At 41.8% G+C, this 27,352-nt stretch overlaps 2 protein-coding genes and 4 long non-coding RNA genes across 6 annotated transcripts; all 6 read left to right on the top strand.

The window, feature by feature from the left end:
- The first annotated feature begins 6,293 nt into the window (after window positions 1-6,293).
- LOC115108738 (uncharacterized) lies at window positions 6,294-6,808 on the top strand. Its single transcript, XR_010460991.1, has 3 exons — window positions 6,294-6,348; window positions 6,573-6,617; window positions 6,754-6,808. It is a non-coding gene; the product is annotated as an uncharacterized LOC115108738 (long non-coding RNA).
- A 723-nt stretch (window positions 6,809-7,531) lies between these two features.
- On the top strand, window positions 7,532-7,910 carry LOC135564402 (uncharacterized). Its single transcript, XR_010460990.1, has 3 exons — window positions 7,532-7,582; window positions 7,695-7,748; window positions 7,865-7,910. It is a non-coding gene; the product is annotated as an uncharacterized LOC135564402 (long non-coding RNA).
- A 527-nt stretch (window positions 7,911-8,437) lies between these two features.
- LOC135564401 (uncharacterized) lies at window positions 8,438-8,865 on the top strand. The gene is made up of 3 exons (XR_010460989.1): window positions 8,438-8,539; window positions 8,659-8,712; window positions 8,803-8,865. It is a non-coding gene; the product is annotated as an uncharacterized LOC135564401 (long non-coding RNA).
- Window positions 8,866-11,242: 2,377 nt separating this feature from the next.
- LOC115108737 (uncharacterized) lies at window positions 11,243-16,807 on the top strand. The gene is made up of 6 exons (XR_010460988.1): window positions 11,243-11,296; window positions 11,424-11,477; window positions 11,605-11,649; window positions 11,746-11,790; window positions 16,535-16,642; window positions 16,753-16,807. It is a non-coding gene; the product is annotated as an uncharacterized LOC115108737 (long non-coding RNA).
- A 499-nt stretch (window positions 16,808-17,306) lies between these two features.
- Window positions 17,307-18,140, top strand: LOC115107414 (complement C1q and tumor necrosis factor-related protein 9A-like). Its single transcript, XM_029630814.2, has 5 exons — window positions 17,307-17,398; window positions 17,512-17,565; window positions 17,693-17,800; window positions 17,926-17,979; window positions 18,066-18,140. Exons 1-5 carry the CDS (start codon window positions 17,333-17,335, stop codon window positions 18,123-18,125), a joined length of 342 nt encoding a protein of 113 aa, XP_029486674.2. The 5' UTR covers window positions 17,307-17,332; the 3' UTR covers window positions 18,126-18,140.
- A 446-nt stretch (window positions 18,141-18,586) lies between these two features.
- Window positions 18,587-26,608, top strand: LOC115108435 (collagen alpha-1(I) chain-like). The gene is made up of 17 exons (XM_065009443.1): window positions 18,587-18,684; window positions 18,788-19,674; window positions 19,781-19,834; window positions 19,940-19,993; window positions 20,126-20,179; window positions 20,291-20,344; window positions 20,459-20,512; window positions 20,599-20,652; window positions 20,777-20,830; window positions 20,945-20,962; window positions 21,045-21,107; window positions 21,236-21,310; window positions 23,320-23,464; window positions 23,619-23,725; window positions 23,939-24,019; window positions 24,106-24,315; window positions 24,546-26,608. Exons 3-17 carry the CDS (start codon window positions 19,832-19,834, stop codon window positions 24,693-24,695), a joined length of 1,176 nt encoding a protein of 391 aa, XP_064865515.1. The 5' UTR covers window positions 18,587-18,684; window positions 18,788-19,674; window positions 19,781-19,831; the 3' UTR covers window positions 24,696-26,608.
- Window positions 26,609-27,352: the final 744 nt, after the last annotated feature.

The following is a 27,352-nucleotide window of genomic DNA, read 5'->3' as shown; positions in this document are numbered from 1 at the left end:
CTGGTATCTGCTCAGATTAAAAAGACAGTTAACAGCATTTCCCCCCCAAAAGAACACATCATTTAATGAAGTAAACTTAATTTATTGATCATATCAAATGTTTTAGGCTGTCATTAGTTATGTTTAATGAGCCAAATATTATCTTTCCCAAGTTCTCTTGGTTCAGGAATTGAGCTGCTGGGATTTCTGTTTTTGCCTGTTATTTTAGTATTTCAGGTAATATTATTCATACCAATTGATTTCCCCTATTGAGAAGATTACATTTTTTAATTTACTTTTTATTGTGTAGCGATTGCCTCATGGGCCATAGATTTTGCCCAAAGCTCTCATGCACTCCGTCTGTTGTATATATGATATTCCATCTGATTTGTTTTATAGCTAAGCATTTCCCATCCTCATCATTGTTTGTGTCACAAGGGAAACCAATAGCTCTCTACACTGGGATCAATAGCCAATGTGAATACATACCGTATGAAAAATGAGCATTCAATTAGAGTTTTGCAAAGATATGAATGACAGCTTCCAAATGATTTGAAAAAATATTACACAGACAAATATGAGATACAAGGTATTGCTCCAATGCTGATGATTTGAAAAAGGCATTGATAGCATGTTTTATTGTTTGGTTGATCCATGTCCAGGGCACCATACAACAGATGACCTTCATAATGGGTGATCCTACAGCAGCCAGACAGCACTGTCAAGACTACAACTCCACCTGCATCCCTCACACAGACAAACAGGTATGGTCCACAGGTCTATAGCAGGTGTAGGGCTTAAACTGACCATCAATAATGCTATATGTAACTGATAAGAATAATGTTTTGTTTGTGTGACACTAATGTTTGGAATTTTAACTTCACCACAATTCCATGTCTGTCTGTTCGGTGGCTCCATAGGGTCATGAAAACAGTCTGCATGAGAGTGCAAGGTTTATGAAAGAATAATAACCTGTATTTGAGGGCGGTCTTCTTTTAAGCACACTCTTTTCTTTACAGGCATATAACAATCCTGCTTAGATTCTTATTTTTAAAATGGACATGAGAATTAACATCTTACATTAGTTTTTATTTCAACTTATTTTCCAGGAGAAAGTGATTTTAGCTGCTGAGAAGGTGCTTGGTCGAGTTGCGACCAGGGCAACATTCAGAGAAGAGTCTCATGGACCCAGGCTGAGAGATCAGGCTGCAGAGAAGGACACAGCCAAGAACACTAACCTATCAGCACAGTCATTGCCATCTGTAAGAGCTCAGTCAGTGCCAGAGACACAGAGAAAGACAAGGATAACACCTGAAACAGACAAATTAAAGCTCACTCAGAAGAAAGGATGGCTGAATGAAACTTCCACACTGCAGGATGATAAAGCAGCAAAGATCACTAGAAACAGAACAGTATATTCACAAACCGCTGGATCTCTTCATCAGCCAAACCAAACCAATACAGCCAGAGATGTCTCTGGCATGAAAGGTGTAGTAGTACCATCTCAGACAGTGGAGACAGCCATTCTCAGTCCCACTGCATGGTCAGAAAACCCCACTGAACCAGCCCTGCTGATCCAGGAGTCAGACAGTGATGGAGAATCAATAGGCTCAGGGAGAAATACATCAGTGAGGTTAGATGATTTACAGATCCCACCTGAACCCAAACAGGGCTTTGGGCCTACAAGACAAACATGGTCCTTAGAACACACCATAAAACCCAACCTTTTGGAATTCAAGAAAATAGATGCGGAGGAGCTACTGAGGCAGGCTGTGATTCCTCTGCCTCCAGTGCTACCTCCAAATAATAGCACTGTCACAGGGAGAAAGACAGCACTAGAGGCAGAGGAGCCTCTGGGACAATCTCCAACACATCAAAACACCACTGATATCACTTCCACATCAACAGGTGACAAAGCTTCAAAGAGACAAAGGGGCCAAAAGACTGTGACAAAGACTTTGACAGATTCTGGACAAGTCATGGAGAAGGGGGATAAAGTTTTATCCCAGGAGTCACCCACAGAGGATCAAGAGACAGACACAGAAACAAAGACAGAGTTCGAGTCAGCAGAAGAGATGGACACAGAAGCAGAAATGGAAGAAGTTGATGAGGACAATGATAAGGAATCAGAGACAGAAGAAACAGATGTAGGTGACAGCAAGTTGGCACACGACATCACTCAAGTCAACACAAGGCAGTTTAAAAATAATGGGGAGTCATCAAAACTGATGTTCTAACTGAGCTCATGTCCCCGGAGCCGAGAGGATTAGACCGGGAACTGCCGCCTACCCCTCTGCCTCCTGCCAGTGTGCCAGGTAAAGTACACAGCATATGTCCTTTGACACAGTACCCTCACAGCATGCACCCCTCAGACTCTCTGTGGCCCGAGTTTTACTTCTGTTTCCTCAGAGACACTGAGCAGAGAGGTCAAAGGGTCATCGCCATGACAGCAGGGGCAAGGACTCAACCTCTGACACAGGGTCTGTCTCTGAAAGCTCAGAGGATGCTGTACGAGTCCAGGATGAACACCCTGTCCGTTCCTGTCGTTTCAGCCAATCAACAACCAAGACACGCACTCAAAGAGCGAGGGACAGCCTATAGACCGGAGCTTCGAGTGCAACAGGTAAAAAGTTCCACTCATACTCACCGAGATGCACATCACACTAAAGCAGAGGCATGAACACTTTAGCTGGCTAAAGAAAATATTTGTGATGGTTTTTATAGCATGTTTTGGGGAGTATCGGCACGCATTTGAGGATTACTTTGGAGCACGTTTCAGCATATTTTCCTGTATTTCTCTTCTAATTTTGTTTGAATGAGCAGAGAAACATTTAACATGCACACATGTATCCTTGAATGTACAAACACCATTATTTGCATATTGTTCAAGAACATCCTTCAAGCAATGAAACTATGGCGTTATGAAGGGGGCATCTCAGTGCTCTGGTCTACAGTCAGGCTGCATAGCTGTCTGAAGACCTTCATATGAAATTGAGTTTGCATTGAGCTTATTGAATTAAGCCTATGGTGGTGGAGGAATGGGGTCATTTAAGTGTACTAGCAAAGCCCTACAGATGGGATTTGGTCCATTATGCTGCATATATAGAGAAATTACCCATATTGAAAGCGGGTGGGGATGCTGTTGATCAATCAGTGTGGCCGGTGGGAGTCTTTTGCCCAAAAATGTAAGCAAGACACATGCCTCCTCCAGTGGTAGGTTTTGTAATTGCAGAATTTAAGCACTCATCAATACCAGTACATTAGCAGTGGGCATGCAGTCATTGCAAACAACTTCAATGGTAATGGAATTAAATGATAATTAATCGTAATTGATTTACAAAAGTTTTACTTCATGTATCAAGACATCATACAAGACGTCATACATGAAAACAGACACTAATGGAAATGGACTGTTTTCCCAGGGACTTCAGGGCCCACCTGGTTTGACAGGGCCATCTGGACCAAAAGGGGATAAAGTATGTGTTAACTTTTTCACACAATATCTACTGAATCTAAACTACTCATAGTGACACATATGATAATTCTGTTGCCCACTATTATTGGATGCTCAGTATTATTTCTAGAGTGTGCTGTGTGGATTCCTATTGACATACAGGTCTGCATGCAGATGTTTCCATATTGTGGAATTTCTTAAAACACTTAAGTGTGTATTGTCTCCTGACAGGGCTACGCTGGCGGGATGGGCCGGACTGGACGCACAGGTTACCGAGGCCCCATTGGTCCACCAGGGATGCCCGCCATCGTAGTGTTCAAGAGCTCTGAGGAAGAGTGGGAGGCCTTCAAGGTGCTGTTATACTGTGTTTCATAGTACACGACAAAGGCTATGTCAATGCATTCTTGTTTGGTTGAGTGATTATAAAATGTGATTATATTTCAGCATAAAGCCATTGATTATTGAACCATTGCCCAGACCTTTGATTTCTTATTACTTCTTTAAAAGTTGTGTGTACTGTTGTTCTCTTGCAGAAAAAGACATTCTACAAAAAGCTTGTTGCAACTTGGCCGGTAGGTGATCTCAGCTCTATATCAGTAGTTTCTAGGCAGAAACAACTAGAAGAATATGCCCTTTAGGTGGCAGTATAGTAGCCAAATCATAGGCGTTTAAATCACAGCTTATTGTCAATGCAGAATATCAAGTAATTTATTGCATCATATCAGAAGGAATATAATTTAGTATTTTGAAATGATTACCCAGTCTATGTACTGTATGTACGGTTGTTTATCCTCAGAGATTGAAGGGCCCTCCAGGGCCCCTTGGCCCCCCTGGGGATGCTGGACCTCCTGTGAGTAAATGTATAACTGTATACTGTATGTCAGTATCCCAACATTGCTCATTATTAGACTCTACTGATTGACACATCACTCTCATAATGCTTGTTCACTGACAGAAGAGATTGTTTGTATTCCAGGGACCCCCGGGAATTACTGGAAAACAAGGACGAAAAGGAGATGGAGGAAAAATCGTAGGTATCTCCATTTTATCTGAATATGATCAGAGTCTACACCGAGGCATAACTTGTTTTGCCTGTGAGTTGAAACTCAGTCAATGATATGTGGACACGAGTGGAAATGTAATTATATGCATGTGATCACCAAAATAAATTGTAGATTCATTCCAATTGGCAGTTCCAACCGTGAGAACACAGGATAAGTATCTGTTAAGCGTGTCTATACGGTATGCTGAATGTAGCTGTTAACTACAATTACTTCAACTCTGAGATCTTAAAACAGAGCAGTGAGGTGAAGCTAACCCATCTGCTGTTTCTATTCTCCCTCCTCTGCTATCACAGAATGTTAACAACACTGAAATAGGATCACAGGATGCTGTTAGATGAGTCAGATGACTGCTTCCACACTCCACAGTATCATAGCAACACCCACTTCAGGCAACAGGTCAACGCAGTGCTCTCATTAGCATTCATTGGAGATCTGAGCCCAAAAACCACATACTGCTTTTGCTTTCAGCACTTCTGTTTGTGAAGCAGCAGCACTTTCATGGAAATGAGCATTTCCAGTGAGTGCCCAGGGCGTCATTAGTATAAGTGTTAACAGCACCTTAGCGCTTGAGCTCTTTTTTCAATGATCATGCGTCTGAAATGCATCACCGCTAAGTGTTGCTCTTTTTGCCTTGGCACACTGCTACTGCTGTGAAGCCCAGTAATGCAAAGCTGTCCCAGACAGACGGTGTCAATAGTGGCACTACACAATGGCAGCAGACTGGGCAAGCTGTCCACATCTGATTGCCAGTGAACCCAGCTGACACACTGAAGGAACCGCTTTCACCACAGTGTTACCTCAGCTGTGACACAGAAAGTGCAGAAAGCTGTTGTTCTGATTGTATACAACACCACTATCGGGGTTGATCATTATCTGCTAGTCTTGTGTAGCCAGACAAGACACTGTACCCTCGCATTTGTTCTGCATCCTGGCTAGAAGAACTTGGAAGCCTGTCACACAAGGCTACTTGTCTGCTAACCAATGAGGGGAAGCCACCCACTGAAATCTATACTGGCCATTGACGGAATTAACTACTATACAATTTCATTTAAAAATTGTGAGGGTCGCTTTCAGTCTTGAATTGGACTTATCATGGCCCTTGGGCTGCATGTTGTCTGCCATTATCATTGGCTATAGGATTGAGCACACTGAGTCCGAGACGGAATTCCTCATCTTATGCCGTCCGTGTCTGTATTCAAGGGTGGTCCTGGACCACCAGGGATGCCCGGGCCTCCAGGAAGAACTGGGAGTGATGGGATTGATGGTATAAATTCTGATGATGGCCCTGCAGGACCACCTGGGGAACAGGTAGGAAACATTTAACAAAGACTGAAGAGTTTTCATGTGTTATACATCAATAGAGACTGTTCCAGTGTCAGTGTTGTTGACAGAGCTCTCTACTTGTACTAACAGGGTCTCCAGGGTTACAGAGGAGAGAAGGGCAGCAAAGGGGAGCTGGGTGAGTGGGTAAGAATGGCTAGGACTTCTAACGTTATGTAGATTATATCTTAGTTTGACCAATAGAAACACATTAGATATCAGTGGACAGATGACAGACACTCAAAGTAAATGTTTTAAGCAGGGCAAACTTATTTACTGTACTCTGACCATGAAAGTTTCATTGTGACTGGAAATTTCAGCACTGCCAGCTGCAGTATATGCCGTCAAGCTTTCCATCGATTGGTTGTGCAATAAATCCCTGCAAGGCCCAATTAAGAAATGTTTTGTAGGCTAGACAGTCATACCAGTATGTCTTGCCACCAATTCTTTGTAACAGTAATTCTGTGTATTGTTAAGGGTTATGAAGGAGAACTAGGACCCCAGGGAAACAGAGGCCGGAAAGGAGACAAGGTCAGACTGAGTGTCTTGTTTTCATGGAACTAAATGTTCTCACACTTGAGTCTTTTTCCTCACTGGTTCCGGAGCTCTGCTGTGAACGCTAATTTTCATTCCAACTAATCCCAGATTGATATCGGTTCAGTTCAATGAGCAACCCAATCACACATAGAGGGATTCATTTGAAGTTCATAATGGGTTTCAACATTAATTCTAACTTGTGTCTTTGTTGTTGTCAGGGGAATAAAGGAAACCGAGGGCTCATAGGGATCACTGGATACATAGTGAGTAATACCTACCTTTGAATATTGCTATTTCATCAGATACGATACATCAGCTGTTTGATACTGAAACCTCATGTTAAGTATGAACATGTTGAAGTATGTTGAGTGTTTAAGTTGTTCTTTTCATGCTGTGTAGGGAATACCTGGAGCCAGAGGACAACTGGGCTACCCGGGAACATCTGGACCTCCTGTGAGTATATTAAAACAGTTACAACACAGTTATTTACCTGTCTTCTGAAAAATGTCTGCACTGTCTTGAGAGAGTATTTTCTGTTATTAAGGGAGACATCGGTGGCATTGGTTTTGTTGGATCACCAGGCCCTCCTGTAAGTTATTCTGCTTCACTCTCAATTGGATCATGCTCTAAAATGAATGTCAACCAAGTCACCCAAGCTGCTTATATGAACCTATACATATCCTTTTCAGGGCAAAATGGGGCCAAGAGGGCCAAAGGGGGTACCAGGAGTCAATGGACCACCAGTAAGGACACATTTGAGCATGATATTGTAGGTATTGAGCCACATGTGTCAACAGCCCTGTCTAATCTCTCTGTCTGTCATTAGGGCCAACCAGGTGAGCGAGGCCTAAGGGGACCACTCAGGCCTCAGGTGAGAATGAATCTTCCTGAATTGAAAGCTGAATTGACATCCAGGTAAATGTACTTGTCCACAATTCATATTATTGTCTCTCATTCCAGGGAGAGCCAGGTCCTGATGGGATTGTTGGATTCTCTGGCGTTCGTGGACCTCAGGTAGAATCAGATGTTTTTTTCCTCACTCTCATTGATTTGATCATGCTACATTTACTCACAAGAGAATATGCACAATACATACATCTGTGCCAGTGATCATAGACCATCATCAATTCACATTTATTATCTTATTATTATTATCTTTATTAAGTTTTGAATGTGTCCACAGGGAAAAACAGGTGCAGATGGGCCTACAGGTCCGAAAGGAGATCCCGTGAGTATCAATCAAGGCTGAATCATTTATTTTTAAAGCATTTATGATGAATGTTTCCATAAATTTGACTTGTAATCTACAATCTTACGCAATCCTTCATGTTTTTAAACAGGGTGACGCAGGTGATGAGGGAAATATAGGAGAATCGGGACTCTCTGGGCTTCACGTAAGCACACATTAATGTACACGTAAGAATTGAAAACTCAAAGCAATGTATTTTATTAAACCAATTATACTGAAAAAGTAATTCACAAACTTGGCCTGTTTTTTCCTTCTTATCAGGGAGCCAATGGCAAACCAGGAAAAACTGGACCCTCAGGTGACCCAGTAAGATTACTTAAAGCAATTTCTTTATTTTGTATTGAGTTGATATCTAAGACTTAAGTATTTAACAGTAATCATGTTAACACTATAAGGACATGTAGTTTTGTCCCACAAAGTAAACATTCCATGATACAGTAGTCGTTTCTTCCTGTCCCTGAAACTTTACTTACTCTGAAAATGTTCTGTGCGGGTTTTCTTACTAATTCATATTCCCCTTCATATCCAACCGCCTAGTACTAACTGTGTAGCTGTCTTTGTTTGTCTGTCTGTCCATGTTCACCTTCCTCCTGTAGGGGATCAAAGCATCTAAGAGAAGTGACAAGGGTGACCCAGGATTTAAAGGGGACCAGGTGAGTGGACATTATGCACATGGCTAACATTAATACATACAGTATAGAAGTTGCTTTATGTGACCCTACTCTTCTGTCAGACATGACAGTTGTGTATTTGCTTGCATCTGTTAGCAATTGACCTCCTTCCATCCCTTCACTGTGCATTCATTTACTTGTCCTCCCTGATGGGCAGGGTCGACCCGGGCCTCCAGGTAAAAGAGGCTTTAAAGGCAGAGGAGGAGCATCAGGGCTGCTAGGTAATGTTGGACCAGTGGGGCCCCCTGGATTTCCTGGAACCACAGTAAGTAGAACCTCTTTAATCTGGTCACTGCAAAGTACTGTAATGGGATGTAATATCATTACACCTGTTCAGATCACCATATCCTGATGTAATGGTACTATACCTTTCTGTTTCTTCAGGGTTATGATGGAATCATTGGGGAGAATGGTAAGCAGGGAAAAGATGGGCCAAAGGTAAGAGCAGTCAGGAGGTGGAGCTAACATACCTTGTACAGTACCAGATTGACTATTGTATTTTAAAAATCCGTCCTTCTGTCTTTGCAGGGTGGCAGAGGTCCTAGCGGTGGGCCAGGCGTTGTTGGACCAAGAGGTGATAAGGTACTAGAAGAGCTTGCAATTTCTGTTGCTATCTGCCACTTATTAATCTTGTAACATTGTTTTGATCTCAGTGGTGCGTACCAATCCAGCAGATGTACTGATGCTGTTGTTTGTTGGTTTCTCAGGGGCGAGAAGGTCGAGTAGGATTTGCCGGTTTGCCAGGGCCTTTTGTAAGTGGGAATAGCATAGTCTTCATTTACGAGACAATTCTGAATGATCAAGGTCAAGGAATTATTGACTTTCATCCATCATACAGTGGTGAAATACTATTTTTTACCTTGTTTCAAGTAAACATGATCACACATTTCTGATTTTAGATGTGACTACCAGTTTTACTATGGCTTGATGTGTCTGTCCTGTCCACAGGGAGAGATGGGGAAGTCAGGAGAGAGAGGAGCTGAAGGAGAACCCGGTATTAAGGTTCCTAAGTACCTACACTTCTTATTCTGTCTATATAGTTTCCTGCCATCATCAGTTGAGAAAAATGCACTCACACCATAGATCTATACACCAGACCATTGAAGAACAGATCTGATGTTATAACATGGTATATATTGAGACCGGTCAGTATGTTTGAGGTCTTGTTTTCATCTAACACTTGGATTTGAATCACACAGGGGAGGACTGGAATTCCAGGAGTCACTGGACTGAAAGGGCTGAAGGTAAAACTTTTATTTAAGGATGCAGTTATTTTCACTCCTTGCCACACCTGCACATGCACATATTACTAAGGAGGGCCAGAGTTCAGAAAAGTGCAATGGAAGAGAACATGAAAACAGAACAATTGTCTTTCTCCACTCAGGGACTTCAAGGCTATCTAGGAGGTAGGGGACTGGATGGAACACATGGACCCCCGGTAAGATCCCATCATACTGTATGTGTCCTGTACCAGAGATGGTCCTGTGTTTATTTCAATCACAGGTGTGGTTTGACCATGATCCCTGTCCTCTAGGGACCCATCGGAGGAACTGCATCTGACGGGGATACTGGATCTACTGGACTAAGGGTAGGTATTCTACAACTTAAATTATTATTTTCTATTTTGGGATTTTGGGTCATTTTTTTGGGACTACTTGACCTTACAGTTTTGATACACTATAGATACAAAAGTATGCAGACACCCCTTCAAATTAGTGGATTAGACTTTTTCAGCCCCACCCATTGCTGACAGGTGTATACAATCAAACACACAGCCATGCAATCTCCATAGACAAACATTGTCAGTAGAATGGCCTTAATGAAGAGTTCAGTTCCAACAAGTCAGTTCGTCAAATTTCTGCCCTACTAGAGCTGCCCCGGTCAACTCTAAGTGCTGTTATTATGAAGTAGAAACATCTAAGAGCAACAACAGCTCAGCCGCGAAATGGTAAGCCACACAAGCGCACAGAACGGGACCACTGAGTGCTGAAGTTTGTAGCGTGTAAAAATTGTCTGTCCTCGGTTGCAACACTCACTACCGTGTTCCAAACTGCCTCTGAAAGGAATGTCAGCACAATAACTGTTCGCTGGAGCTTCATGAAATGGGTTTCCATGGCCGAGTAGCCGCACACAAGCCTAAGATCACCATGCGCAATGCCAAGCATCGGCTGGATTGGTGTAAAGCTCGCCGCCATGGAAGTCTGGAGCAGTAGAAACACGTTCTCTGGAGTGACTCCACCTGCCCAAATCCATAGTACCAACTATAAAAGCTGGTGGAGGAGGAATAATGGTCTAGGGCTGTTTTTCATGGTTCAGGCTAGGCCCCTTAGTTCCAGTGAAGGGAAATCTTAATGCTACAGCATACAATGATATTCTAGACGATTCTGTGCTTTCAACTTTTTGGGGAAGGCACCTTTCCTGTTAAAGCATGACAATGCCCCCGTGCACAAAGCGAGGTCCATACAGAAATGTTCTGTTGAGATTGGTGAGGAAGAACTTGACTGGCCTGTACAGAGCCCTGACCTCAACCCCACCGAACACCTTTGGGATGAATTGGCACGCCGGCTGCGAGCCAGGCCTAATCGCCCATAATCAGTGTCCAACCTCACTAATGCGCTTGTGGCTGAATGGAAGCAAGTCCCCGCAGCAATGTTCCAACATCTAGTGGAAAGCCTTCACAGAAAAGTGGAGGCTGATATAGCAGCAAAGGGGGGACCAACTCCATAATAATGACCATGATTTTGGAATGAGATATTTGACGAGCAGGGGCCACATACTTTTGGTCATGTAGTGTATATTTATATATGATTTCATAGGGAATGGTGGGGAAGACTGGGGCACCAGGGATTCAAGGTCCAGTTGGGAAGAGTGTGAGTATTGTACTGTTCTTGGCTATACACACTAATTTACAACAGGCGATGATAAAATGATCATACTGACCAAGCATGGGGATATTATTTGTCAACAGGGGGATTCTGGTGGTAGAGGGATCACTGGTAAGCCAGGAAAGCCAGGAGTCAGGGTAAGTCCACATTACCCCATAAACATTCCCTAACTCTTTTACTTAGCTATGTCTGACAAAGCAGTTGTGTTTGTCAGTGTATCAGCACAATCTTTTTTGTCAGTTTGTTTTACCATCCTTTACACAGGGTGCCAAAGGTAAAGAGGGTCCGAACGGCCTTCTGGGAAATCCTGGCCTGAAGGTACTGAAATGGACCTCCTAAAATACAAAACATTGAAAATTGTTTCCCATAAAGCAATAAAGGAGTTATAAACTGTTTAGTAATACTATAGTGTGGACATAGCTTACTGATATGTTGATTTCGGAAGGGAAACAGAGGTCAAGAAGGTTCGAAGGGGAAACGCGGAAGTCCAGTAAGTGTCAAATTAGTTCTATTCTCAGAGCTTTATAAAGTGTGTCTGACTGAATCTACATGGAGACTCATGACATCTTCTCACATTGTGTTTCAGGGCGTGCAGGGATTGACAGGGATACAGGGATACCGAGGAGCTCCTGTAAGACTAAGCCGCATTTTAGTCATTGTAACAGGGGCCATTTTTTTATATACACGGCAATTCAAAAGTTTTGGTCACTCAGAAATGTCCTTGTTTTTGAAAGATAAGCCCATTTTTGGTCCATTAAAATGACATCAAATTGATCAGAAATACAGCGTCGACATTGTTAATGTTCTAAATGACTATTGTAGCTGGAAACGACAAATTTCATTATGGAATATCTACATAGGCGTACAGAGGCCCATTATCAGCAATCATCACTCCTGTGTTCCAATGGCACAGTGTTAGCTAATCCACTTTTTTCATTTTAAAAGGCTAATTGATCATTAGAAAACCGTTTTGCAATTATGTTAGCACAGCTGAAAACTGTTGTTCGGATTAAAGAAGAAATAAAACTGGCCTTCTTTAGACTAGTTGAGTATTTGGCACATCAGCATTTGTGGGTTCAATTACAGGCTCAAAATGGCCAGAAACAAATAACTTTCTTCTGAAACTTGTCAGTCTATTCTTGTTCTGAGAAGTTAAGGCTATTCCATGCGAGAAATTGCCAAGAAACTGAAGATCTTGTTCAATGCTGTGTACTACTCCCTTCACAGAACAGAGCAAACTGGCCCTAACCAGAATAGAAAGAGGAGTGGGAGGCCCCGGTGCACAACTGAGAAAGAGGACAAGTACATTAGTGTCTAATTTGAGAAACAGACGACTCACAAGTCCTCAACTGGCAGCTTCATTAAATATTCCCTCAAAACACCAGTCTCAATGTCATCAGTGAAGAGGCGACTCCGGGATGCTGGCCTTCTAGGCAGAGTTGCAAAGAAAAAGCCATATCTCAAACTGGCCAATAAAAAGAAAAGATTAAGATGGCAAAATAACACAGACACTGGACAGAGGAAGATTGGAAAAAAATGTTATGGACAGACAATTCTAAGTTTGATGTGCTTCGATCACAAAGAAGACCATTCGTAAGACACAGAAAAAATGAAAAGATGCAGGATGAGTGCTTGACGCCATCTGTCAAGCATGGTGGAGGCAATGTGATGGTCTGTGGGTGCTTTTGTGGTGGTAAAGTGGGAGATTTGTACAGGGTAAAAGGAATCTTGAAGATGGAAGGCTATCACTCCCTTTTGCAAAGCCATGCCATACCCTGTGGACGGCACTTAATTTCCTCCAACAACAGGACAATGACCCAAAACACAGCTCCAAACTATGCAAGAACTATTTAGGGAAGAAGCAGTCAGCTGGTGTTCTGTCTATAATGGAGTGGCCAGCACAGTCACCGGATCTCAACCCTATTGAGCTGTTGTGGGAGCAGCTTGACCATATGGTACGTAAGAAGTGCCCATCAACCCAATCCAACTTGTGGGAGGTGCTTCAGGAAGCATGGGGTGAAATCTTTTCAGATTACCTCAACAAATTGACAACTAGAATGCCAAAGGTCTGCAAGGCTGTAATTGCTGCAAATTGAGGATTCCTTGACGAAAGCTAAGTTTGAAGGACACAATTGTTATTTCAATTAAAAATCATTATTTATAACCTTGTCAACATCTTGAATATATTTCCTATTAATTTTGCAACTAATTTCATGTTTGTTATTATAAAAAACAAAGACATTTCAAAGTGAAACCAAACTTTTGAAGGGTAGTGTATATACAGTTGAAGTCAGAAGTTTAGATACACTTACTGTATGTTGTATGTCATTAAAACAAATGTTTGGTTAACAAACTATAATTTTGTCAAGTCGGTTAGGACATCTACTTTGTGCATGACAAGTCATTTTTACAACAATTGTTTACAGACAGATTATTTCACTTATAATTACTGTATCACAATTCCAGTGGGTCAGACGTTTACATACACTACGTTTACTGTGCCTTTAAACAGCTTGGAAAATTCCAGTAAATTATGTCATGGCTTTAGAAGCTTCTGATAGGTTAATTGACATCATTTGAGTCAATTGGAGGTGTACCTGTGGATGTATTTCAAGGCCTACCTTCAAACTCAGTGCCTCTTTGCTTGATATCATGGGAAAATCTAAAGAAATACCTGAAGGTACCACTTTATCTGTACAAACAGTAGTACGCAAGTATAAACAACATGGGACCATGCATCCGTCATATCGCTCAGGAAGGAGACACGTTCTGTCTCCTAGTGATGAACGTACTTTGGTGCGAAAAGTGCAAATCAATCCCAAAACAACAGCAAAGGACCTTGTGAAGATGCTGGAGGAAACAGGTACAAAAGTATCTATATCCACAGTAAAACAAGTCCAATATCGACATAACCTGAAAGGCCGCTCAGCAAGGAAGAAGCTACTGCTCCAAAACCGCCATAAAAAAGCCAGACTACGGTTTGCAACTGCACATGGGGACAAAGATCGTACTTTTTGGATTAATGTCCTCTGGTCTGATGAAACAAAAATAGAACTGTTTGGCCATAATGACCATTGTTATGTTTGGAGGAATAATGGGGAGGCCTGCAAGCCGAAGAACTCCATCCCAGCCGTGAAGCACGGGGGTGGCAACATCATGTTGTGGGGGTGCTTTGCTGCAGGAGGGACTGGTGCACTTCCCAAAATAGATGGCATCATGAGGGAGGAAAATTATGTGGATATGTTGAAGCAACATCTCAAGACATCAGTCAGGAAGTTAAAGCTTGGTCACAAATGGGTCTTCCAAATGGACAATGACCCCAAGCATAGGTCCAAAGTTGTGGCAAAATGGCTTAAGTAAAACAAGGTCAAGGTATTAGAGGGGCCATCACAAAGCCCTGACCTCAATCCCATAGACAATTTGTGGGCATAACTGAAAAAGCGTGTGCGAGCAAAGAGGCCTTACCAACCTGACTCAGTTACACCAGCTCTGTCAGGGGGAATGGACCAAAATTCACCCAATTTATGGTGGGAAGCTTGTGGAAGGCTACCCGAAACATTTAGCCCAAGTTCAACAATTTAAAGGCAATGTGATGAAAGAAATAAAAGCTGAAATAAATAATTCTCTCTACTATTATTCTGACATTTCACATTCTTAAAATAAAGTGGTGATCCTAACTGACCTAAGACAGGGAATTTTTTACTAGGATTGAATGTCAGGAATTGTGAAAAACTGAGTTTAAATGTATTTGGCTAAGGTATATCTAAACTTACGACTTCAACTGTACCAATAATCCTGAATATTTACACTTCCGGTCAAAACATTTGGAACACCTACTCATTCAAGGGTTTTTCTTTATTTTTTACTATTTTCTACATTGTATAATAGTGAAGACCTCAAAACTATGAAATAACATATATGGAATCATGTAGTAATCAAAATAGTGTTAAACTTATCAAAATATGTTATAGTTGATATTCTTCAAAGTAGCCACCCTTTACCTTAATGACAGCTTTGCACACTCTTGGCATTCTCTCAACCAGCTTCATGAGGTAGTCACCTGGAATGCATTTCAATGAACATGTGTGCCTTCATAAAAGTTTATTTGTGGAATTTCTTTCCTTCTTAATGCGTTTGAGCCAATCAGGTAGGGGGGTATATAGAAAATAGCCCTATTTGGTAAAAGACCAAGTACATATATAGCAAGAAAACCTCAAATAAGCAAAGACAAACGACAGTCCATCATTACTTTCAGACATGAAGGTAAATCAATCCGGAGCATTTCAAAAACCATCAAGTGCTATGATGAAACTGGCTCTCATGAGGACCGCCACAGGAATGGAAGACCCAGAGTTGTCTCTGCTGCAGAGGATACATTCATTAGAGTTACCAGCCTCAGAAATTGCAGCCCAAATAAATGCTTCAAAGTTCAAGTAACAGACACATCTTGACATCAACTATTCAGAGACTGTGTGAATCAGGCCTTCATGGTCGAATTGCTGCAAATAAATCACTACTTAAGGACACCAATAAGAAGAAGAGACTTTATTGGACCAAGAAACACAAGCAATCGAAATTAGGCCAGTGAAAATGTGTCCTTTGGTCTGGAGTCCAATTTGAGAATTTTTGGTTCCAACCGTCGTGTCTTTGTGTGACGCGGTGTGGGTGAACGGATGATCTCTGCATGTGTATTTCCCACCTTAAAGCATGGAGGAGGAGGTGTGATGGTGTGGGGCTGCTTTGCTGGTGACACTGACTGTGATTTATTTAGAATTCAAGGCACACTTAACCCGCATGGCTACCACAGCATTGTACAGCAATACGCCATCCCACCTGTTTTGGGCTTAGTGGGACTATCATTTGTTTTTCAACAGGCTGTGTAGGGGCTATTTTACCTAGAAGGAGAGTAATGGAGTGCCGCATCAGATGACCTGGCCTCCACAATCGCCTAACATCAACCAAATTGAGATGGCATATGTGGGAACTCCTTCAAGACTGTTGGAAAAGCATTTCAGGTGAAGCTGGTTGAGAGAATGCCAAGAGTGTGCAAAGCTGTCATCAAGGCAAAGGGTGGCTATTTGAAGAATCTCAAAATATAAAATATATTTTGATTTGTTTAACCCATTTTTTTGCTTACTACATGATTCCTATGTGTTATTTCATAGTTTTGATGTCTTCACTATTATTTTACAATGTAGTAAATAGTAAAAAATTAAGAAAAACCCTTGAATTAGTAGGTGTTCTAAACTTTTGACCGGTAGTTTACTACACTGTCCAAACACCCTGGTTTTAGCACTAGACTAGAGCATGTCGTGTTAAGTACTTGATTTCAGAGTTTATGTTCTTAATGGTGTGTATTGATCTTATTTATACAGGGCATAGCAGGCAATATAGGACCATGGGGTGAGGTGGGCCTCCAAGGGCCACCAGGGGACAAGGGGCCCCCAGGATTAGTTGGGCCCCGTGGAGTTGTAGGTTACCCAGTAAGTTACCTTGACGATTTGATTGATTGCTGTATTCTCAACGATTGTGGGGCGATTGACATTTTCTTTCATTTTGATATCTTCACATTGTGAATGTCCTTAAATTCTAGGGTAAAGATGGACCACAGGGAGGTATTGGGCCATTGGCAGACAATGGGGATAAGGTACAACTATACTCTATACTACTATATATTCTGTCATTATCCATGTCATTGGGGCATCAGCTGTATCCAGTGTCTTTTTATAATCCTCTGAAATATCCTGTGTTTGTGCAGGGGTCCAGAGGAGCTATCGGACAGAAGGGAGTTGCTGGTGTCGATGGTGAGGAGGTAGATTGATTATACTGTATTGATTATTTAGTCATCCTATTTATTCTAAATCTAGATTTGGTCATCCAAAATACAGGCATAACATGTTTGACTAAAGAGTCTGATGTAAATCCATTGATCCTCAATGGGTAAAGACAATGATTGCATAAGAAGGGACAAGTGTTGCTGTGCTTTAGGGCCCGACTGGATTGTGGGGTCCAATGGGGCCACCAGGACTGAAGGGGCTACCGGTGAGTATCACAGGATTTATTAATCATGGTTGACAATAACTGTGATATTCAACCGACAAAAGGATCAATATGACATTTGAATATCTTAGGGTGAAAAGGGGAAGATGGGCGTTCAGGGGGAAAGAGGTGGAATGGGGATCCAGGGAGACAGAGGCAACCACGGGCAACAAGGACCAAAGGGCCCACTGGGGAAAGAAGTAGGTGTTGTGTTTTTTCAAAAATTTGATTGTGATGGCTCAGAATCAGTCTTCCTGTGAGTTTACAGTATATCTTTAAAAAGGAGCTAATGCTGGTGTCCTCTGATTCACAGGGATACTTAGGGCCATCAGGGGACAGAGGGAAAGAAGGAGCTTCAGGACTTAAGGTGAGTCACAAACCATCAAACAAGATCATTTTTTTCAACCCCACATAAATCCATAAATTTGATTGAAATTAGATGAAATTCCTGCCTGATTTCTGTGTCTCCTGATGATGTGGATGTGTCTTGACAGGGCCAGCCGGGCATCAGAGGCCCTACAGGTCTCGCTGGGCGTTATGGACCAGGGGGCAACACCGGAAGAGGCCGTGCCAAGGGAGAGAAGGGGCTCCCCGGAACCACAGTAAGTGTTGTTATGGTACCACTATTTGTAAATATACAGTACAGTATGAAGCTGAAATGTTGCTGAGAAAGATGTTCTGGGTTGGGAATGAGTGTCTGACTGGTGTGTTCTCTCTGATGTTATAGGGGCCTCCTGGAAGGTTTGGGCCTACAGGCTTAGTTGGACCAAAAGGACCAACAGTAAGGACAGATTTCAAGGCACATTAATTTAGAGTTAATTTAACCTGAGAATACATAATAGGACACTTAATGTCCTGTCATTGCAGGGTTTACCAGGAAAAAGAGGAGTCGATGGAAAAAGTGGACTTGGTGGACTTAAGGTGTAATGCACCATTCAATCTGTTACATTTACATGACCATGTTAGTCATTTAGCATATGCGCTTATCCAGGATGTTGAGTAATTCATATTGTTTAACCAGTTTATATGGATTTGAGTTACCATGATGCAATTTTAATACAATTTGTGTTTGATCTCAGGGAGATTATGGGGAGAGGGGAAAGACTGGGGCTGGTGGTATCAAAGGAGACGTGGTATGTTTTGCTCTGCAACTTTTAAATAAATAACAATTCAACGTTTTTTCATCATTTTAGCCTCCACATCTACTCTCCTTCTCCTTCCTTTATGTTTTTCTCAGGGATTGCAGGGTCCAAGGGGGAAGAAAGGAGAGTCTGGAACAGGAGGCAAAATGGTGGGATATTTCATTTTGATTTAATACAGAGTTTACTAGCTGTTTTTGATTAAAGTTTTAATATGTTTTGTGGATGTTTGTACACAGGGGACATTGGGAAAGAGGGGGTTCACTGGGTCTCCAGGAGGTAAAGGCAGATCTGGGCCTGCTGGTGCCCCTGGAGAGAAAGGTGGTAAAGGAATAGAAGGGCCAAAGGTGAGAGGTTGTGTCATGCAGTACAGAATCCCTCTTGAAATATCACACTCTTCATATGAAGTGGCTTTGTCTGACCTGATTTTCTCATTTATCTTTGATGAAGGGATTGCATGGCAGCCCAGGAAAGAGGGGAGGCAGGGGAGTTAGAGGCAAACCAGTGAGTTTAATCAGTTCTTTCTTTCAATGCTTGCTCTACACTCTACCAAACCCTCTCGCCACAATCGGGGTTGGGTAGGTTACTTTCTAAATGTAATCTCTTAAAGTTACTAGCTACCTGTCAAATTGTAATCAGTAATGGAGTTTGGATGACCCAAACTCAGTAATGCACTCTGATTACTTTCAGTTCCTTTTGGATTACTTTCCCCTTTAAGGAATTAGAAGAAGACAAAAGGGATCCATCAAACGCATTTGGTGTGTCATCATAGCAGTCTCTGACTTATTTTCAGACTTGCTCAGGTGGAACAAACTTAAACTTGCCTCTTTTTCAGTGCTGAGTTGAATGTCCTTGAGGAAACAGAAAGGTGTCATAATGTTTTTTTTTTTACAAACATCCTTTGTGAATTTAACATGTAATCCAAGAAGTTTTTAATTTGATTACATTATTTTAGCTGGTAATGTAAATGATTACATCTACAGTTTTTTGCAATCAGATTACATGTAATCTGTTACTCCCCAACCGTGCCCACAATGATTTCCCCCACAATGTATTGAAGCGAAGAGTCAATAGTACAATTTTAACTTTTCTTCTGTGCCACATTTTCCTCCTCTTGCTTATAGGGAGAAGAAGGCCCATTGGGACCGGATGGACCAGTTGGAAGATCTGGAAAGCCAGCAAGTATCCCTATAGGGCACGATCCTATCACAGAAAATACAATATAATGTGTTGATGTTGTTGATCCTATTGAGGTGTTTGTTACATTGTCTTTTCTATCTCAGGGACTTGCTGGTTTGGATGGATTGCTGGGGGTCGAAGGAAATGAAGGAGATAATGTAAGCATTGTCTGGTTCCCAAGCATAATCTTAATGTATATATTTGTCAATCAGTAGCCCCAGGACATTGTCTAATAGATCTTCCTTTGATTCTATTTGTCTCCAGGGTGATATTGGTTACAGAGGAACCCCTGGGAGGCCTGGTCTACCAGGGAAGATGGTGAGTGAAATACAGACTTGACTTAAGCATAGTGTTTTTAAGGCTGTATAAGTACACAGTATGTTGGAACTTGATGCATCCCAACTCTAATGATTAATGTTACAGGGTCAAAGTGGACAACCTGGATTGAGTGGTGGTCACGGAGCACCAGGGTCAAAGGTACGACCTGTGTTTGACTAATTGAGATATCCAACAGTGCATGTACATAGAAATACAACAAGAGCTATTTGGCCAAACATCTTTATTTTGCCATGGTTTACATTCAGAACCTTCCACCAATGTTTTGTCAAGGGTAATCTTGGATCAAAAGGAAAACGAGGACCTGCAGGGCCAATGGGGCCAAGGGTAAATACATATGAAACCTTTACGTTAATGTTTATAAATCCCTGTCTATATTCTCAAACATTTTTTCTTATGCATGATAACTAAGCACTCTGATATTGCTATTTTGCATAGGGTATGCCAGGGTTTGGAGGAGCAAAGGGGAAGTTTGGCCAGCATGGATCAAAGGTGCTGTATATGTCTCAACACTCAATAACACCTACAGTATGTTATAGAGTAAAACAACAGTATTAGTTTTCTATGTGGTCACATCATCGCTCCTTTATATCTGTTATCTCTCAGGGTCAGGCAGGCGGCAGAGGCCTGCAGGGACATATTGGACCACGAGGAATCAAAGTAGGTCATTTGGAATGTATTTGGAAATCAATGAACCACACCTCATATTTAGAGAGCAGATGACTCTTCAGTCTGTTTTCTTTTAGGGGAATCCAGGACTGCCGGGGAATAAAGGGCAGCTAGGCCCAAAAGGCATACAGGTTAGCTGGTGGTATCTCTTTTCCATATGAATTGTTTTAAAGGAATTATATCCTGATACATGTTGCACAACAGTATCAGCACAAATGTATTATCAGTTTATGTCAATGTATTGGTAATTTATAGGGAGACATTGGTCCTCGTGGTCCACCTGGGAAAAAGGGCTTCCCTGGTCTACCTGTATGTATTTTGTCCTTATTTCACAAACCTTCTTAGTCTCTTCCAGTATACGTTTGCTAACATTATGACATTTTGAAGTCTTGTTTGGTAAATTGTGTTTGTTTTATTTTACAGGGTCTCTTTGGAAATAGGGTAAGTAACCATTTCGCATTCTAATGTCTATTGTTGGGTATATTTCCATGGTTTCCATCTAAATCCACCATGCTCTTCACAGGGAATGAAGGGGATACAAGGAATGCCTGGAGTTAAGGGACTGAAAGGTGTGCGTGGACAACCAGTACGTAGAATTATATTATTCATTATAGTCTTATGATCCAAATTAGTAACAGTAGCTTAATCATCCAGAATGCAGAGTACAGTACATAATGGATCCCATGTAAATGCAAGCCCCCATTTATGTCACAGGGAAAACCAGGTCCTCCTGGCCGTCCAAGAAACAGGCGACCTGGAGCCCTTGGTAAAAGAAGAGGATCCAAAAAAGTTGGTACCCCATTTATTGTAATCTATACCTCTTTATTATACTGTCAAATGGAGGAATCATACACCATAGTCCACACTAAATGTTTCCTCAAAACAATTGCATAACCTGCACATAACTTGTTCTGGGATTCATCTGATGGCATTGAGGAGTTTATCACATCAGTCACCGACTTCATTAATAAGTGCATCGATGACGTCCTCCCCACAGTGACCGTATGTACATATCCCAACCATGGGATTACGTGCAACATCCGTTCTGAGCAAAAGGCTAGAACTGCCGCTTTCAAGGAGCAGGACACTAATCTGGACTCTTGTAAAAAATCCTGCTACGCCCTCCAACAAAATATCAAACAGACAAAGCGTCAATACAGGACTAAGATCGACTGTGTGATCACAATCTCCATAGCCAATGTGAGTAGAAACTTAACAGGTTAATATTCACAAGGCCGCAGTGCCAGACAGATTACCAGTATGCATACTCACAGCATGCACTGACCAGCTGGCACGTGTCTTCACTGACATTTTCAACCTCTCCCTGACCCAGTTTGTAATACTTACATGTTTGAAGTAGACCACCATAATCCCTGTGCCAAAGAACGCTAAGGTAACCTGCCTAAATGACTATCGCCCCATAGCACATATGGAACCATTAAATACTTTGAAAGGCTGGTCATGGCTCACATCAACAACATCATCCCAGACACCCTGGATCCCCCAACAGATCCACATGACACAATCTCTATTGCACTCCAAACTACCCTTCCCCACCTGGACAAAAGGAACAACTAAATGAGAATGCTGTTCATTGACTACAGCTCAGTGTTCCACACCATAGTGCCTTCCAAGCTCATCACTAAGCTAAGGAGCCTGGGACTGAACACCTCCCTCTGCAACTTGATCCTGGACTTTCTGACGGGGTAGGCAACAACGCATCCGCCACACTGACCCTCAACACATGTGCGTGCTTGCTTAGTCCCCTCCTGTACTCCCTGTTCACTCACGACTGCGTGGCCGTGCTCAACTCCAACACCATCATTAAGTTTGCCGACGACACGACGGTGGTAGGCATGATCACAGACTAACATCAATCTTTCCCTCAACGTCAGCAAGACAAAGGAGCTGATCGTGGACTACAGGAAAGGGAGGGCAGAGCATGTCCCCATTCACATCGATGGGGCTTTAGTGGTGCAGGTTGAGAGCTTCAAGTTCCTCGGTGTCCACATCACTAAGGATCTATCATGGTCCACACACACCAACACAAAGGCTTAAAAGATTTGGAATTGGCCCTCAGATCCTGAAAAAGTTCAACAGCTGCACCACTGAGAGCATCTTGTCTGGCTGCATCAGTTAAGCAACTGCTTGGCATCCGACCACAAGGCGCTACAGAGGGTAGTGCGTACAGCCCAGTACATCACTGGGGCGGTATAGAGGAAGGCGCAAAAAATTGTCCAAGACTCCAACCACCCAAGTCATAGACTGTTTTCTATGCTACTGAACGGCACCAATTCACCAAGTCTGGAACCAACAGGACCCTGAACAGCTTCTACCCCGAAGCCATAAGACTGCTAAATAGTTCATTAAATAGTTAACCAAATAGCTACCTGGTCTATCTGCATTGACCCTTTTTGCACTAACTTTGTTTCATCACATACGCTGCTGCTACTGTTTATTATCTGTCACTTTATTCCTAGTTATATGTACATATCTACCTCAATTACCTCGTACCCCTGCACATCGACTCTGTACTGGTACCTTGTTTATGTAGCCAAGTTATCTTTACTCATTGTGTATTTATAATTAAATATATTAATATGCATTTTACTTTTCTATTATTTCTCTTTTTTTCTCTACATTGTTGGGAAGGGTCCATAAGTAATAATTTCACTGTTAGTATACACCAGTTGTTTACGAAGCATGTGACAAATAAAATGTGATTTGATGATGTATCAGTCTTTATTTATTAGTTAAACCTATTGTGAGTTGGTTTTTGGATGGCCCTGTTTTCCCAGCAAACTCGGGCCATGATCAGGAGAACGCTTACCTCACTGCCTGACCAGAACCCAAGCAGCTCCATCAGCTGGCCTCAGGGCAGCAAAGACAGCCCTGCAACCACCTGCCACGAGCTGGGGCTGATTCGTCCACACCTGCAGGATGGTGAGTAGAGCTCAGCAGGTAGCAGTTAGACTGAACACTGAGCTGATGTAGGTAACAGATCTAGTGAAAGCCAACCTCCTCTCCTCCTTTTTACAGCTAGAGTCCTTTGTCCAGTAATATGTTTTGTAAAACTAACAGAGTCTGATCTTTCCAGGACACTTCTACGTGGACCCTAACCAGGGCTGCCCGTTTGATGCCGTGCAAGTCTTCTGTAACTTCACTGCAGGAGGGATGACCTGTATACCTCCTGTCCAGTCACAGGTAAGTAGCTGGTCCTGGCATCAGTCAGGACACTGGGGAAAGTGGTTGCACAGAATATCTGAGTATGAATGATTTATCTATAACTTTGCCTCTCCCTTGAGCAGAATATTAAGGAAGGCTTTCTAGTGAGCATCAATTATGGGTCACACCATTTCTCACTTACACGTATTGCTTTCATTTTGAAAAGGCATGTTGTGGTTTATCTTTCTATAGATAATAGGAAATTGGGAACCAGAAAAAAACATGTCAAAAAAGTATATCCAGTGGTTTAGCCAGCTTGATGGTGGCTATAAGGTAAGACATACTGCATGTTACATTTCGAATTCATCTATAACTACATTACTGTACCTGATCCAAATCATTTCCCCCTCCTACTGTAGTCGGAGTATGCTGGTCTTGATGTGGTCCAGCTCCGATTTCTACGGTTACACAGCCACTCTGCCTCTCAGCACCTGACCATCGCCTGCCCGTTTAACCACAATAGTAGAGAAATCAGGAAAAATGCAACAAGCAGGGTTCTTCACTTTCTGGGTGACTCTGGTGGGGAGATTGGTTCAAGCTATATGACAGTATCGAAGAATGGTTGTGAAGTAAGACCCAAAGAACAATGTAACCCTTTATACACACCAAGTACATTTGTTGTTTTATGTCAGCTGCAGAACAACTCATTCTACACAACCATTGTAATTCATGGCCTGGCCACTTGATGTCAGTCAAGACCAATACAAAGACGACAGGGCTACTGCAATGTGAGAACAATGTTGTGTACTGTAATGACAGCCAGGTATTTTCAGCTTGTTTTCCCATGTTTGTCACTCAGGTGGAGGTGGAGGTACGAGTGAGGGGAAGCACAGAGATCCACAGAGGGGACATGGAGCTGCTGCCCCTCAGGGATGTTCGTATGGAGGGAAGGGGAGACCACTGGGACACAGACCTCAGAGCTGTCCTGGGACCTTTGTGCTTTTTGTAGCCTCAGCTTATCCATAGAGAAGCAGCACGCTCTGACCAGTGTATGGGTCAAGAACATTTGGGTGCAATTCCTCTTCAGGACAAAAGAAAGAGATATCATCATGTTGTGTGATCGCTGTAGCATTTGTGTAATTGTGATAAAAACTAGAGCTATATAATAAAATGTAGTTTTAGAGTTATTTGTTAATCTTATCATGTGTCTTTTATAAAGAAAAATATAAAGCTGTTGTGTTTATCTCCCGCATTTCTATTTTTTTTAATGATTGATTTTTCTTAGTGATGTACTGTGTATATATATGCTTCAGATTAGATTCATGTGGATGTTGTATTTAATTGTTAAGCTTTTGTAAGTATGTCTTTGCTATTATTTGACGTCTTGTTTTTTATTCCTGTCGACTAATACCTGAAGTCTTGATGAACACCAATATCTGGATGGTCTAAACTTCAAATTGTTATAAATTGAAATGTTACTTCAGTTTACTTTACAATAACTTGAGCACACATTTTATGGTTTATACCTCAAATGCAGTAGACAGTAGTACACCCTGTTGTCACAAATGGAATTAACCGAAATATGTGCAATGAATTATATAAATGGTTTCCGTAAGATGATGGAAAACTGTTGTAGTAGGCTGCTGTATTTATTACAGAACATAATTTGCAGGACAATACACCCATGCTGGGTAAAACTGTTGTTCATACAGACAGTGTGCAGTAGGTTACACATTCATACATTGAGGACTTATGTGTAGGAATGTGTTCTCTCTTGTGGTGTCACTTCCCCATTACTCATCCTCTCCTACCATGCTTTTAGACCAGGGGTACTCAACTACTATTTGAGAAGGTCCGGTCACACACATTTCCTAGGCTGCAGTTTTTAAACTAATTTCCTGCAATTCTACACATTATGCCTCCTGTGTTCATATGATACCTGAGTGAGTCAACAAAATCAATGTGGTCCCCCTGGGGGTCAAGGACCCCATGGGCACAATCTGGCCATGATAACTACAAGGTTTAAATAGCTGATTAGCCTAATTTACCTAACATGGGCTAGTAGTTGATCAACTGGACATTTCTGACAGGTTATATACTGTAGTTTACAAAGACTGTTGTTTAACATTCTGTTATCAATGTTCTCTCTCACAATTCTCCATGGTCAACATAACTTTGGTGACATTTTGCCTAAAGCTATGGAAGACAGTATCAGTGTGTCTTCTGACTGAGGTTTCTTACATGGACAGCTTGGCACGGAAAATAAAATGTAATTTCCCAAATTGCTCGAAAGCCATGTAGACAGATTTAATTCACCATGCTATAGCACATGTTTACCATTATACCAGCGTGGTCTCATAGATTAAACGTAATATAGTAAACGTAAATCCAGGAAACTGACATCAGTATTATATGTTACATTTGGTATGGTTACATAAGACAGAAGCTTACGTAAGGCAAAAATGATATATAACGCAAACGTTTAGCATCCCAAAGGTTGCATGTTCGAATCTCGTCATGGACAACTTTAGCATTTTAGTATGGTGGGGATGACAGTGCCCTGCGCTGCCGCAGCACTTTACCTAAAATGCCCACCATTTCAAACCTGGATGGTATGGGTGGAGAGGGCAGCAATGGAGAGATCCACAGTAATGGTGCGAGAATAGAGCTTGATTAACAGGTGTCAGAGCTAAATGCAACACAGGTGGTTGAACAGTTGGAAAGTGTTTATGCTTATGAGTAAGAATGATCTATGTGGGGTGACATTATCAGGATATAGATGGTGCAATTCTTAGGTCATGGGTTGAGCTTTCAAAGGTCATTGTTTTATTTCCACATAGTCAATGGTCAAACCTGTTTGAATTCTGAATGCATTTTTCAATGAATGTATACCTAACTATCAATGGGCATAAAAACAGTGGAAGACAAGCTATTATCTCTTTGCTTACTTGCTTGATTGCTAACTGACCTCATTGAAACTGAAAGACCTGGTCTGTCAAAAAGTTAGTTGAGGGTCAGCGGACGGTTGTGATTTTCTGAGCATGTCTTGCTAGCTGGCAGCAGTCAGAGATTTGTCCAGAGCCAATAATATAATAATGTTCGAACCATCATGGTACAGTCATTCAGTACAGTCATGGGTGTGTTTGAATGGTTGTACAGTGGCACTTGCTTAAACCCCAGCAGGTGTTTCTCACTAGTCATGTCTTTATAGTGGTTACATTTGTTTCTCAAGACCAGTCTTCAATGACTCTCAAATGACTAAGCACCTCATGGAACTTCCCTGATCTGTCCAGTTGCCCAGTTCATTACAAAGTTTTTACATTTCTTATAAAATTATTTTTCAACAGCATTCAAAGGTCGGTTGTTATCTGTAGAACTATATCTGGTCTAAAGGCTAAATGGTAGCGTAATGCAAACGTCTAGCATTCCAAATGTTGCATATTCGAATCTCGACATGGAAAACGTTAGCATTTTAGCTAATTAGCAATTACTTAGCATGTTAGCTAACCCTTCCCCTAACCTTAACCTAGCAACCTAGCTAACATTAGCCACAACAAATTGGAATTTTTAACATATACGTTTTTCAAATTCGTAGCATATTGTACTAATTGCAATTCATAACATATCATACAAATTTGTAATTCATATATCATATGAAATGGATGA

This window comes from Oncorhynchus nerka, linkage group LG24 (genome assembly GCF_034236695.1).
Source record: "Oncorhynchus nerka isolate Pitt River linkage group LG24, Oner_Uvic_2.0, whole genome shotgun sequence".
In the NCBI taxonomy this organism is placed as follows: Eukaryota; Metazoa; Chordata; class Actinopteri; order Salmoniformes; family Salmonidae; genus Oncorhynchus; species Oncorhynchus nerka.
This window is presented reverse-complemented; position numbering and strand designations above follow the sequence as displayed.

Coding starts and splice junctions, on each gene's coding strand:
- LOC115107414 (XM_029630814.2), top strand. CDS start 17,333: ATGGGGATCCAGGGAGACAGAGGCAACCACGGGCAACAAGGACCAAAG. Junction 17,566..17,692: donor AAGGAGCTTCAGGACTTAAG/GTGAGTCACAAA, acceptor GTGTCTTGACAG/GGCCAGCCGGGCATCAGAGG. Junction 17,801..17,925: donor AGGGGCTCCCCGGAACCACA/GTAAGTGTTGTT, acceptor CTGATGTTATAG/GGGCCTCCTGGAAGGTTTGG.
- LOC115108435 (XM_065009443.1), top strand. Junction 20,345..20,458: donor TTGGCCAGCATGGATCAAAG/GTGCTGTATATG, acceptor GTTATCTCTCAG/GGTCAGGCAGGCGGCAGAGG. Junction 20,513..20,598: donor TTGGACCACGAGGAATCAAA/GTAGGTCATTTG, acceptor GTTTTCTTTTAG/GGGAATCCAGGACTGCCGGG.